General features: G+C 43.1%; 1 protein-coding gene across 1 annotated transcript; it reads right to left on the bottom strand.

Annotated features, from left to right (window-relative positions):
• Positions 1 to 9864: 9864 nt before the first annotated feature.
• LOC129405969 (olfactory receptor 4B1-like) lies at positions 9865 to 10788 on the bottom strand. The gene has a single exon (XM_055143691.1). The coding sequence runs from the start codon at positions 10786 to 10788 to the stop codon at positions 9865 to 9867; it is 924 nt and encodes a 307-aa protein (XP_054999666.1).
• Positions 10789 to 14903: the final 4115 nt, after the last annotated feature.

Here is a 14903-nt window from a genome sequence, read left to right as displayed (position 1 = left end):
TAAATTGGGGCTGGAGTGAAAGCACAGCGGGTAGGGCGTTTGTCTTGCACACAGCCTACCCGGGTTCAATTCCCAGCATCCCATATGGTCCCCTGAGCACCGCCAGGAGTGATTCCTAAGTGCAGAGCAAGGAGTAACCCCTGTGCATTTCCGGGTGTGACCCAAAAAGCAAAAACAAAACAAAAAAGCTCAAAAAAACAGCAATATTCTAAATTATGTTATATTTCTTTCAGCCTTACTTTTATTTATAAGTTGACCATTATAGTACTTTGACATTTATAAACAGTATAAATACTCTACAAATGTCAATTATCACAACAAGACTGTGACATGGTCAATATCAGATCATATTCCTTTTAGCAGAAACAGGAAAACACATAAATAAATGAACTGGCCAGAGGTTACACAATAACTGAGGCAGAATGTTGATTTAAGTAGCCTAGCCATGGATCTGAGCTTTGTTTTTTATTCTGGTTCTTTTTTTTTTCAATTTTGGGCACTGTGACTTATGCCACCGATAATGAGAGGGTTTGGTGCGTGCCACGTCCCAACACCACACTCTCACCCAGAGTGTGGCTTCCTCGACTCACTCCTTTGAGTATTCTTTAAACACAGCCCAACGATGTCCTAGGAAATTATACAGAAACAAAGAGTTAAAATTAAATATTCTCTTTTGTTCATACTAAAGGGTATTTTTATTTGCCTTTGGAAAACCACATACTTTTCATCTGGGCATACGTTTTTATCAAGTCAAGTTGTTAAGAAACATAATATGATCAGTCTGGTGGGAGAATAGTTGAGTGGCCAGCTTTGCTAGATTTGATGCCAAAGAAGTAGAAATGCATTGCTGGCCCTTTTAATCGAAGTTCCCAATCCCAGCTCTGTCAACTCTGTCTTTATTATTATTATAATTATTATTATTATCATTATTATTATTATTATTACTATTATTATTATTATTCCCCTCCCTGCTACCCCACCCTTCTTCCATTCCCATTAATATCCCACTGATCCAGTAAGAAATGCTTCGTCTCTCCCCACATGATAGCTCAGTGAGAAGTATGAAAAGAAAATGGAACAGGAATGGAAGAACCTGAATTGAGCATGTAGAATCTGCACTAGGGAAGCTGAGAGACTAGACTGGAGCATAACAGCAGACACCAAAGATGCCAAATGACTCCAGTGCCAGGGACTGACCTGTAAAGGACCCCAGCCATGAGCTCCCACTTCCCAAATGGCACCTCACAGGGTTCCACACTTGGAAAAGACTTTAAAACTAGCACCGAATGTTTAATCTCTATGGATATAAGTATATGTATATGTATTACAATAAATTTAAATCCGTTTAAGTCACCACCATTCACCTACCCTACCCAATCATCAAACCCAACCACCTCATTTAGAAATGAAAACTTGCCGCCCAGGAGGGGACTGACTTTCCCCGTGCCAGACAACCGCTTAGAAAATCTGCACCTTATTTCCAGCCACATTGCCAGCCTTTAGGTAAGAAAAACTGGTACAATTTTGTTCTGCTTCCAAACACAGAATCCACTCAGGTGGACCACAGAGTGCTCAGTGTGTCTTCAGCCCCCGGACAGTGAGTCCCACTGCTGACACACGCCATTACTCAACGAGATGCTTTGGTTTAAAAAACTGGGATGGAATCAAGTGTTGGAGTGCTCTTCCTTGGGATGACCTCTGTCCAGGCTGCCTTCCTGGGTACACCCGCCAAGTCCATTCACCTCCAATCAACGAAGTCCAAGTTGCACTCAGCTCAGCTACCCTGAGAGGTTCAGAGACATTTCACCTCCTCTGCCTATAGAGGAAGTGAAAGGGACGGAGCACAGCTAACTGAGACCCCAAGACACTCGCAAGATATTTGCCAGGACACTAACACAGAAATTAGTGCTCTTTCAAGAGATTTTAGTCTCTTCTCTGAGCTTGTTTGAGCAGCTACTGCAGTTCAATGTTCAGACCATAACTCCCAAACAAATCACCAGAGTTCCTAGGAGTCTTTAGAAAACAAAGTAGATCATGGCTAAGATAAATCACACCAAAAATAAATAAGAAGAAAATTCAGAACATCGGCATCTGGATTGAGTTTGGGATTTATAATATCAAAGAAATAAACAAAAGTCACAGGTAGCTGCAATCAAAGAGATTTTCAGACCCTTTTTATCATTCAGAAAACCTACCTACCCACTGAAAGTCCAAGGTTGAGATTAAATCCTCACATCCTCCAAGTATTTAAAATAAATCGGGCACTCACTACAATCAAGGAAACAACCTCCCGGTGGAATTTCTTTCCTCTCAGGTAAATCTTTGACAATTAAAAACTTGGAGAGACAAAAAATTAGATATTGAGCTCCCATTTGACCCAGCAATACCACTGCTGGGAATATATCCCAGAGAGGCAAAAAAGTAAAGTCGAAACGACATCTGCACTTATATGTTCATCGCAGCACTGTTTACAATAGCCAGAATTTGGGAAAAAACGTAATGCCCTAGAACGGATGACTGGTTGAGGAAACTTTGGTACATCTATACAATGGAATACTATGCAGCTGTTAGAAAAAAAGGAGATCATGAATTTTGTATATAAGTGGATCGGCATGGAAAGTTTCATGCTGAGTGAAATGAGTCAGAAAGAGAGAGACAGACAGAGAAAGATTGCACTCAACTATGGTATATAGAATAACAGAGTGGGAGACAAACACCCAAGAATTGTAGAAATAAGTACCAGGAGGTTTGGAGGCTGGCCTCACATTCTGGGGAAAGGGCAACTCAGAGAAGGGATCACCAACTATAATGTAGTCGAAGGCCATGCGGGGGAAGGAAGTTGCGGGCTGAATGAGGGCTAGAGACTGAGTACAGTGGCCACTCAACACCTTTATTGCAAACCACAACAGCTAATTAGAGAGAGAGAACAGAAGGGAATGCCCTGCCACAGTGGCAGGGTGGGTGGGGAGAGATGGGTTTGGGAAGGGTGGGAGGGATGATGGGTTTACTGGTGGTGGAGAATGGGCGCTGGTGAAGGGATGGGTTCTCGAACCTTGTATGAGGGAAACATGAGCACAAAATTGTATAAATCTGTAACTGTACCCTCACGATGATTCACTAATTAAAAATTAAAAAAAAAAACTTGGAGAGAGAGAGTCTAACTCCGTTTTAGTCCCTTTTAATGAGAATTCTGTCAAGGTTTTCCACCCAATAATAAGGAAGCAAAAAAGAAATTTGAAGGTTAGAAGACAGTGCTCCAGGCTGGACATCTGACGATGAGGAAGAGAGAGAGCAGAGAGGAGAGCAAGGGCAGGCAGGAAGCCAGGCCCAGCTCTGCTTCAGGGACTTGAGCCCTGCCTTTACCTTCCCACTTCTCACTCTCCTTATTTCCCCTTCTGTCTAAATGAGAATGGGGCTAGACTCTCCCCAGTTACCTTCTAATTCTAACAGATGTAATATCTTAGTCTCTGGTGCCATCAATATCTGGCAAGCACTACATATTGTTCAAATCCTGTTGAATAAATTGTCATAAGAACATGGAAGTCCACCATAGCTTGGAACTTGGCCTCACATGCTGGGGGAAAGTCATACCAAATGGATAAGGAAACACCAAGTAAATTGTGAGTGGAGATCCCACGTGGTAAGGGAAATGCACGCTGAAAGTGGACTAGTGTCTGAACATGATGGCTACTCAATACCCCTATTGCAGACCACAACACCCAAACGGAGAGACAGGGAACAAATTGGAATGCCCTGTCACAGAGGCGGGGTGGGGGTATGGGATTTGGGGGTGGGAGGGATACTGGGTTCATTGGTGGTGGAGAATGGACACTGGTGGAGGGATGGGCTCACGAACACTGCATGAGGGAAAAACAAGCACGAAATGTTTAAATCTGTATCTGTACCCTCACTGTGACTCACTAATTAAAAAATAAAAGTAAATAAATAAATAAATAAAAACCATGGAAGTCCAGGAATGGGTGATTAGATAAATGTGTTGTGCCACAACTGGACTCTGTGATAATACCAGGTCATTCCAAAACAAGTTCCTGTTAAATTTTTTAATACAAGGGACTGTAGGAAGCTGCCTGAGGGGCCTGAGAGATGATATAGTAGGGAAGGCACTTGCCTTGTATACAGATGACCTGAGTTCAATCTCCAGCACTCCAGAGATTGTCCCCAGAGCCCACCAGGAGGGATCCCTGAGGGAGGGAGGTATGGAAGGAAGGAAGGAAGGAAGGAAGGAAGGAAGGAAGGAAGGAAGGAAGGAAGGAAGGAAGGAAGGAAGGAAGGAAGGAAGGAAGGAAGGAAGGAAGGAAGGAAGGAAGGAAGGAAGGAAGGAAGGAAGGGAGGGAGGGAGGGAGACACGACCGTGGTGGGCACCGTGAAGGAGGTCATCCCCCCACCTGGCACAAGGCTCCAGGGGCAGCGCCTGCGCCCCAATGGCCCCCAGCAGCCCTCTGACATGCAGGCGACGCTCGCCCTGAAGCAGGCTGGGAGTGGAAGTCAGAGAACAGCGTGGACCCCAGTCACCACCACGGGAGTCGGCACCAGTAGGGAGTCTTCCTACTGCGGAACTTTGGCCGTGTGTCTCATTGAGTGGCCGCTAAAAAAAAACTCTAAACCTCTACATACAGAGCAACTTGCTGCATTCTGCCCATTTTTCTTCATAAAATAAGCATATTTGGGCTGGAAAGATAGCACAGCGGGTAGGGCGTTTTCCTTGCATGCAACCCGGATTTGATCCCCAGAATCCCATATAGCCCCCCAAGCACCGCCAGAAGTAATTCCAGAGTACAGAGCCAGGAGTAACCACTAAGAACCACCATGTGTGACCTAAAGAGCAAAAATAATAATAATAATAATAATAATAATAATAATAATAATAATAACAGTAAGCATTTATTACCTGAAAAAAATACAACTTGATGGGCTTTTGGTTGTGACAGAATCCCTATTGGGAATTAACTATATAGTCACTGGGGCTTAGTGAAAGAATCAGGTTCTTTTACCCTGTGAATTGGGGTGGTATTAAAAAAAAAAAAACACTCCACAACCTTTTCTGTCTCTGACAACAATGGGGAAAGGATGTTTGCTTTTGCTTCCTGCATCTTTTCCAGGGAGACCAGAACAAAGTGTGTAATTAGCTCTCAGTAGACCCACCATGTCTCAACTCTCAGTAGGTGAGCTAACCCTGAGGATTGTGACAATTCACTTCGAGTGGCTGCTCACCGCTGGGCCTGATCTGGTGCCTCTACACTGACCAAGTGTGAGTTCACAAGGCAGCACACAGGTGCTTCAACGATCGTGTGTGCTGGGTGGCCAAGAGTCGCCCCCCAGCAGAGAGACAGAGAGACGGGGACCACAGCCCGATAGTGAAAATGGCCCATTTAATGCAGAGATGCTAGCATCCTTATAGAGCATCTGAAGGAATCAGAGTCGGACTGCATGTCCGTGTGATGTACAGAGATAAGACATTCCAGCAGAGGCAATTCTCCGGGGGAGATAAACTCAAGGAGACGCTCTGTCTCCCAGGGAAATCTAGATTGCTTTTCTCTTTCCTTCTAGTCATATACATCAAACAATTAAGTCACACAGTCAAACAATTCTACTTCTCACCAATACTTGCAGTCGTTTAGATAACACAGTCAGAGATAAATATCCCAAAACTTAGCTCTCTGAGCTCTGAGAGCAAGCGAGGCTTATACCATAAATCCCAGACTAAGTTCTCAGGCCAATTCAGTTTATCCTTCACCATGGATGGGGGAGGGGGGTCCTGTGTCTTAAGTCATCACAGCCTGCATCAAGATCAGGCACTTATGCTTTCTAGAATGTCCCTTTTCGATGTCGGGGTAGCTTTGCCACTCGCCCCGGGTACATCCCAGTCCCACAGCGGGACCTTCCTCTTGGGGTGTTAGGAACTATAGCAACTGAAGCCTGAGTCAAGTAATTCTGACCAAGTAAGTATGCCCAGGAGTAGATATATTTCGGAGTCAGTCAACTCCCAAATATTAGGAGCATAGAATTATGGTCTTTCTGTGTTTAAGCAGATATGTTACAATAAAATATGAAAGGCTATAGGGGAAACAGAAAAGCAAGTAATTCACAACAAATACAAAATCCAGAATTACTAGTAAGCTTTGGCTTATAAATAAACAAGACTGACTTGGATAACTGTAGCACAGCGCCTTGCACGCGGACGACCCGGGTGAACAGACTTCACATTGATAGCGAAAGGCAAAGGAAAGTTTAAAAAAAAAGTCTGAAAGACATCACAATTAAGGGACTGGAGGACAAAACTCAGAAGGGATATGCTTCAAATGCAGAAGGGCTGGGTTCAACCCCTGCAACCATAAGGTCCCCCAAGCATTACCAGATCTGACTCCAAACATGGAGGTGGGAAGTGTGTTGCCCAGATGTGACCTGACTGAGTTCTTCATCTTCCTGAATCACATATTTCGCAGAGTCTGTGTGTGCCTTAGAGGCCTTGAACAGGGTAAAAAAAAAAGTTTCAGTAAGGTGTTGAAGTTCATAATAATCCCTTGCAATATCTGAAAAGATTATGAGCTGATAGTGAAAGATGAAAGAATTTATTTAGTATATGGAAGAAGGGAAGAGCATCTCAAAAAGTCAGTATAGAAATTCGAACTATACTATGCAAAACTATAGAAATTCATCCATAGATAGCTATGGAAAATAGGAAATTTTTTAAAGATATAATGGACAGAAAGAGAGAGGGGAAATTTCATGCTATAGAGGCAGGCTGGGCACCGGGGGAGAGGGGGTGATTTGAGGGAAACTGGGGACACTGGTGCTTGGAAATGTACACTGGTGGAGAAATGGGTGTTTGAACATTGTATGACTGAAACCTAATCATGAACAGCTTTGTAAGAGTCTCTCTCACAGTGATTTAATTTTTTTAATCTTTTAAAAATAAGAAAGTAAATAATGCTATAACGAGGGCAGAATCTCCTGCCCCCAAGCCAGGCTGTCTTCAAGGGGGCCCCTCGGGGGGAGGCAGGTTGAGTCTCCCTCCCCTCCCCAAGGAGAGCCCCGGCAGCCAAAAACCTCCAGAACCCAGCCACAGCCATGCTCAAGGCCACTCACCCACTCTCTACATGCTCGGAATAGGCTCTCCTATGAGGGAACCGGCAGAGGAATCCAAATATGAGGGACCCGTCGCTGAGAACTCCAAGCCTGCTCAGATCGGGACTGGGCCTCCTCCACCCAGATCCCCGGTTTTCCGGTAGCTTGGCAGTCACACCCACAAACTGCACAAACCCCACTTCCATGCCATGTAATCTCATCAACGGCCAAGACACAGAGACTGTAAAACAAAGCTCCTGGAAGAGAGCAATGCAGAAGCTACCCGTGCTGTATTTGACATGCCAAAAGCAGTAACAATAATGTGCCTCAGTCCTTTGACCCTGAACATGACAGGGACGAATGGAGACATTACTGGCACTGACTAAAGCAAATCGATGAACAACGGGACAACAGTGGTACATTAATACAGTGATATAACAAGACAGACTCTAATTTGAATCTCAAAACACAGTGAGTGATTCATGATTCTATCTTAATAAGCCAAAAAAGGGGGGAAACAAATGCACAGTGATGAAAGAAAACCGTAGTTTCCTATGGGGTGTGAGGATCACCTGGAAATTGTCCCAAGAAGAGCCTTTAGGAACACAGAAATACTTAAGAATGAATAATGAGCATATGCACAAATTGTTCAGAGCTCATTAGACTCTACATCGCTAGTTTATGCATTTCACTATACAGAACATCAATTAAAAAATAAAGTCAAGGCTGGGAATGGGAGCAACAATAAAAAGGACATCTAATTGGGGCTTGAAAAGAGAGTAGGATGCTTGCCTTGCCTACAGTTGACCTCAGTTCAATTCCCAACACCCCAGACAGTTCCCGGGACTCCACTGAAAGGATCCCCTCTGAGCAGAGCCAGCAGTAAGCCCTGAGAACCCATAGAAGCCTCCCGGCCCCAAAGAATCTGATTTGGTACCAGAAACTTGATTTACCAGGATTTGTGTTTGTTATATTTGGGTGCAGAGATTGCCAGAGTTCCTCTACAATGCTTGCTTTCTCTTCTTCCTTCTCTAGTCATAAGTTTTCAACATTTATATCTGGTAAATTGCCCAACATGACCTGTCTTGGGGAATGGAAACCAGAATAGGACACCATGAAACTGGACGAACTCCTAAATGGGTCCTTGAATTCTGCACATAAAATTGGCATATTAAACTCCAGATGTTTATGAGATTCAAATTTCTTGGTTAAATTTGAGGAGGTTATGCCCTGCCCAGGGATCTCTCTATTTCCAGGGCACAGTCACCAGTTCCTGTCCCACATTGTGCTCGATCCAGTGTATGATGACTGAGCATGAGGTCGGCTGAGGTCCCTGTAACACAGTCCACTCAGTGCTCACTATTCTTTTTTTTCCCCCTGGCTTTCCTTTGTTCTCTGGCCATGTGCATAGTTGACAACTACCACTTTTCCACTATCCACCTGGGTGGGGGTGTGGGAGGTGGTCATGGTGGTAGTGTAATGGCAGAAGAACATTGGTGGCAAGTCGGGTGAGGGTAATACGTGTCAAGAGATGTAAAACTGGACTCCACAAATTTATAGTACTGCAAATCAATGTAGGGTCAATAAAATTCATTATTAAAACTTAAGACAAAAATAGCATAAAGCCTTTGAAAACATATGCGCTCTCTGACACATTACTGACATACACAAAAGATATGGGAGAACACCAGTCCCACTTCACTTATGGACACTAGAATTTGAGGGGTTTTTTTTTGCTTTTTGGGTCACACCTGGTGATGCACAGGGGTGACTCCTGGCTTGCACACTCAGGAACCACTCCTGGCAGTGTCAGGGGACCATATGGGATGCTGGGAATTGAACCTGGGTTGGCCGCATGCAAGGCAAACGCCCTTCCCATTATACTATTGCTCCAGCCCTAGAATTTGAATTTTACTGGTAGAGGAAAGCAGGAAATCCAGAGATAGGTGTGGTGTTCGAATGATATTTGCAAAAAATATAATTACCAATATTTTAAAGTATAATAACAGAATTGTAAATGGTAAAATAAATACATTTTATTGTATTTACTTTGTAAGTAAAATTTGTATGCAAAAATTACATACAGTATGCAAATGTTGAAAAATGTTGTTTTTATTGTTTCAACCATTTAAACATATAAAATCCATTTTTAAGCCTACAACCCACATATAAATTGACAACAGGCTAGATTTAACTGAAGAAGTATCTCAATGCTTAAAAACATCTATCCAAAAAGAGAAGAGTTTATCTAATTTTTCAGATTAATATATAGATTATACTTTTATTGTATTTCAGCTACCAGGGTATATTTTAGTTCTAATAGTACCTTATTTCCATTAAAGTTCCATTGGTGGAATTTTATATCTTTGGGATCATGCTATTTGGGCACCAAATCCAAGAGAAAATTTCTCTGAAGTTCCTATAAGATAATCATATAAACAATCTCCAATGATCACAGAACATTAACACCGAGAGGTACAATGAATGAACATATAAACACATATGTATTGATAGAAGATAATAAGTCTGCACTTTGCACAATAACCAAAAAAGTAAAACAAGCTCTATTTTTTTGAGATTCTATTTTTCAAATTACATACAGCTACAACATGACTGTTCTCCAAAATATATACAGAAACCAAAGACTATAAAGAGGTCACCTAAAATACCAGAAAATAAGCAAATAGGTTAACTTTTGTTTTATTTATCATTGTTCACCAAAATCAGGATCCATATCTGGTCCACCTGTTCTTGCTTACTTTTCAAATTTTTATTTTATTATACCCCTGAACACACCTTTCTACACCACAACTTTTTCATAGCAATTTTCACCTCTTTATTTCTGAGTGTATAGACGATGGGGTTCAGCATGGGGGTGATGACCGTGTAGAACACAGCCATCAATTTGTCCTCAGTGGAGGTGGCAGAAGGTCGAATATAGAGGAAGATGCCAGGTCCAAAAAACAAGATGACCACCATGATGTGAGAAGCACAGGTGGAGAGGGCTTTGCGCCTTCCCTCGGCTGAATGCTTCCGCAAGTTGACCAAGATGACAATGTAAGAGGCCACCAAGAGGAGAAAGGAGAAGATAGAAAATAATCCACTGTTGGCAAACACAATAACATCCTCCACGGAGGTATCAGTGCAGGCAATCTTGAATAGTGGCTGGAGGTCACAGAAGTAGTGGTCGATCACATTGGGGCCACAGAAAGGTAACTGGATAGTGACAAAGATTTGAATCATGGAGTGAACCAAGCCCCCCAGCCAGGAGCTGGCCACCAGAAGGCGACACACAAGTCGGCTCATGATGGTTGTGTAGTGAAGGGGTTTGCAGATGGCCACATAGCGATCATAGGCCATGAACATGAGCAGGAAGATCTCCGTAACTCCGAAGAAGTGGGAGAAGAATATCTGAGTCAGGCAGCCCTTGAGGGAGATGGTTTTGATCTTGGCAAGTAAGTCTGTGATGAACTTTGGGACAATCGTGGAAGCATAAATGATCTCCACCAGTGACAGGTAGTTAAGGAAGAAGTACATAGGGGAATTTAGACTTTTACTGAGGTTGACTGTCACAACAATGAGACCATTGCCCACAACGGTGGCCAGGTACACAGGAAGAAACAGCACGAAGCACACCCTCTGCACCCCTGGGTCCTGGAAAAGACCGACGATAATTAACTCAGTCACATTATTTTTACTCATCCTAGAATCCTTTCAGGTGACCTGAATGGAAGACACTGAGAGACCTGCAATAAACAAACACTGGTGTCACGTGAATTTGCCTAGTTTAAGCACGTTAGACAATGTGAACACTTTACAATATACATGCATCATAATTTTATTCATTTAGTCAGAAGTTAGTAGAGCCAGTTTATAAACATGTAGCAATAGAGCATTGATTAGCGACTAAGGACAAGTAGGGAGCTTTTATGCTCCATCTCTGATGCTTCCTTTTGTGTGGCGCTAGCTCCAGAAGCTAGCCCTCCTATTCTCACCCTCCATTCAGGATGAGAAACTGGGAATACTTCATTCTTTTTGTTAGACTAAGATGTGAGTGCCTACAAATAAATTTTAATTATCACAGCAACCAGAGCTGGGGCATTAGCACAGTGGGTAGATTGTTTGCCTTGCACATGGCCGACCCACGTTCAATTCCCAGGATCCCATATGGTCCCCTGAGCACCAATAGGAGTAATTCCTAAGTGCATGCATGAGTCAGGAGTAACCCCTGTCCAATGCTGGGTGTGACTCAAAAAAACAAAAAAAATTATCACAGCAACAGTACTGTAAATCACATTGCAAAAATGCATTTAAATAGTGATTCTTGTGGAAGCAAACTGGGGGATAAACAAATGTGGGGGAAATGGTTGGAGAGAAGTGGGCACTGTTGAAGGGACTGGTGTTGAAACATCAGATGCCTGAAATCCAATCACGAATAACTTTGTAATTTCATGGTAACTAAATAAAAACAAATTAAAAAGAAAAAAAAGATGTGAGTGCCTTATACTATCAAGTCTTGTTTTACAAGTTTGCCTATTTTGGGGACCCAGAATTTCTGGAATATAACTGGCAGTCAATTATAGGCCATATCGCCATTATCATTATCATTTTCTTAGTAACAAACATCTTATGTCTTTGCTGTGTTTCTGAATTCAGCATCCAAATAGTGAACAGAATATTAGGTTTCTTTAATTTCCAACATGGAGGGCTCCCAGTGGATTTGTAACAGTGACAACCGAAAGCTAAAACAATCAAGATATCCAACAGAGTAGTGGGAGGCTAGCGCTTCAAGAATCAGAGAAATTAGATTTTTAGGAAGAAAATTAAAAAGAGAAAAGTCACATTTTGCAGGTGGAAACAAGAAGAAAAGCACTAAAGATATTAAGTATAGAAGAGATATTACATTGATCCATTGATCCCAATGTTTATCACAAGAACTATTGATAATTTAATCAAGGTATGGCACCCCTGAGGCTGGAGAGATTGCACAGTGGACAAGGTGCTTGCCTTACGCTCCCAGATGTGACTCCCAGCACCACATTTGGTCACCACCAGCAGTGATCCCTTCACACAGAGCCAGGAGTAAGTTCTGAGCACAGCCAAGCATGGCCCAGAAACCCAAGAAAGAATAATATGAAGAAGAAAAATTTAAAAAGGTAGCCTTGACTTAAGGGCATTGCTGTAGGCACCAAGAGCCAGAACCATTGAATTACCTGGCACCATTTTACCACTTTAAAAACTCAAGTGATTCAATAATTAGAAGATGAGATTGTGAGTCTCCACAAGAGTTACCTTTTCCGGGACTGGAGCGTTAGCACAGTGGATAGGGCGTTTGCCTTGCACATGGCCAACCCAGGTTCGATTCTCAACATCCCATATGGTCCCCTGAGTACTGCCAGGAGTAATTCCTGAGTGCAGAGCCAGGAGTAACCCCTGTACATCGCCGGGTCTGACCCAAAAAAAGCAAAAAAAAAAAAAAAAAAGAGTTTCCTTTTCCACCTCCTTACTCATGAGTCCAAAGAAAGTATTTAGACCTAGATTTGGGATGCAGCTCACTCCTTTGAAAGGCATCTTGGGAATGCCCTGCTGTAGAGGCACGGTGGGGTGCTGGAGGTTGAGGTGGGGGTGGTGGGAGGGATACTGGGAACATTGGTGGAGGAATATAGGCACTGGTGGAGGGATGTAAAAAAAAATGCAAACATGAAAGTTCTTAAGTTTGTAACTGTACCTCAATAATTTACTAATAAAAATTTAAAAAAAAAGAAAAAGTGAAAAAAAGGCATCTTTTAGGTATATGTAACCTGGGAGATGCCTCTTTTTTTTATTTATTTATAATAGCATTGATGTTATTATTTTGTGAGTGCCACTCCATGAGGCTGGCCACAGCAGTGCCAGGATCCCTCCCATGAAACCCCACAGTCCCTTTCCCCAAGCCCCAGAGCCCTCAGAGCACAGTTCTGTGGACCACACTGCACGGTTGTTTCCACTGGAAAATACTTTGATGACACTGTCACTCTCCCGACGGTGCCTTCCACGTCATACCTGAGAGACGCTTCCCTCTCATTTCCCATTTCCAGGCAGCTAACGCATTCTCTCATTCATGCTACCCCTGAAACCACAGCTCTCTCCCGTGCCCCTCCCCTCTGTCACCACCGCCATTGCTCTGACACACGTCTGCTGATGCCCACATTGCCCAAGCCTCTTCGTCTCCAGACGCGCCACCACTTCCATTCTGACCACTCCAGTTAGAAAATTTTCCTAGAACCTTCTTTCCTCACATGCTCCGCCCATCTGGGGAGCCCAGCACTCCTCTGGAGCCTTTCAAAGTCTTGCAGGCCAGGAGTGATGCAACAGTGGGGAGAGCACTTGCCTTGCACAAAGCTGACCCAAATTCATTTCCTGGCATCCCACACGGCTCAAGCCCTTCCAGTCCTGCCCTCCTTCCCCACCTAGTTCAGTCTTGCTCATTCAAGGAAGCTGGGTTGAATACTCTTATTGCAACTTCCCTGTGCTTTGGAAAATAGTTGGTGATTATCTTTAAGTGCAAATTTGATTATGCTACTTTTCTATCTACCCACTGTCCGCATCATACACTAGAACAGGCAGAGCACAGAGAACGGGGTCCTTTTTGAAGTGGACATTGCTAAACTTTACACTCTTTTTTGTCATTCTCCAAATAGATACAATAAAATTATCCCCTAACGCCACGTGGCCTTACTTGCGTCTCTGTGCTTAAGTCAATTTTCTTTCAAGATTGCATGAGAAAGTCGCTGCTATCACAATGAGATTTACTCCTCCCACTGTGTTTTACAGTATTTATCAAACTGCCTTTAGAGCAGTTAGCAGATCTTTCTTCACAAGCATACTTTTAATCCCATATCTTCTACTAGGAGAAATACTATAACAATATTCTAAATCGGGGCTGAAGTGATAGCACAGCGGGTAGGGCGTTTGCCTTGCATGCAGCCCACCCGGGTTCAATTCCCAGCATCCCATATGTTCCCCTGAGCACCACCAGGAGTGATTCCTGAGTGCAGAGCCAGGAATAACCCCTGTGCATTGCCAGGTGTGACCCAAAAAGCAAAAACAAACACAAAAAAAACAACTCGAAAAAACAACTGTCACTGTCATCCCATTGCTCATCGATTTGTTCGAGCGGGCACCAGTAATGTCTCTCATTGAGAGACTGATTGTTACTGTTTTTGGCATATCCAATACGCACGTGTAGCTTGCCGGGCTCTGCCACCCGGGCTCGATACTCTCGGTAGCTTGCCAGGCTCTCTGAGAGGGGCGGAGGAATCGAACTTGGGTTCAGCCGCGTGAAAGGCGAAAGCCCAACAGCTGTGCTTATCGCTCCAACCCTCAAAAATACAACAATATTCTAAATTATTTTCTATTTCTTTCAGCCTCACTTTCATTTATAAGTCGACATTTATAAACAGTTTAAAACTCTATAAATGTCAATTATCACACAAGCCTGTGACATGGGTAATATCAGATCAAATTCCTTTTAACGGAAACAGGAAAACACATAAATAAATGAACTGGCCAGAGGTTACACAATAACTGAGGCAGAATGTTGATCTAAGTAGCCTAGTCATGGATCTTCATTCTGGTTCTTCTTTTTTTTTTCAATTTTGGGCACTGTGACTTATGCCACCGTTAACAACAGGGTTTGGTGCATGCAACGTCCACACCCTCACCCAGAGTGTGGCCTCCTCGACACATTCCTTTGTGTAGTCTTTAAACACACCCCAACGATGTCCTAGGAAATCTTACAGAAATAAAGAGTTAAAATTAAATATTCTCTTTTGTTC

Source organism: Sorex araneus, chromosome 6, assembly GCF_027595985.1.
Source record: "Sorex araneus isolate mSorAra2 chromosome 6, mSorAra2.pri, whole genome shotgun sequence".
Taxonomy (NCBI): domain Eukaryota; kingdom Metazoa; phylum Chordata; class Mammalia; order Eulipotyphla; family Soricidae; genus Sorex; species Sorex araneus.
Note: the sequence above shows the minus strand (reverse complement) of the source record. Positions and strands in the feature narration are given on the sequence as shown.

What these genes read in the sequence shown, in the direction of transcription:
- LOC129405969 (XM_055143691.1), bottom strand. Translation starts at nt 10,788, where the DNA reads ATGAGTAAAAATAATGTGACTGAGTTAATTATCGTCGGTCTTTTCCAG.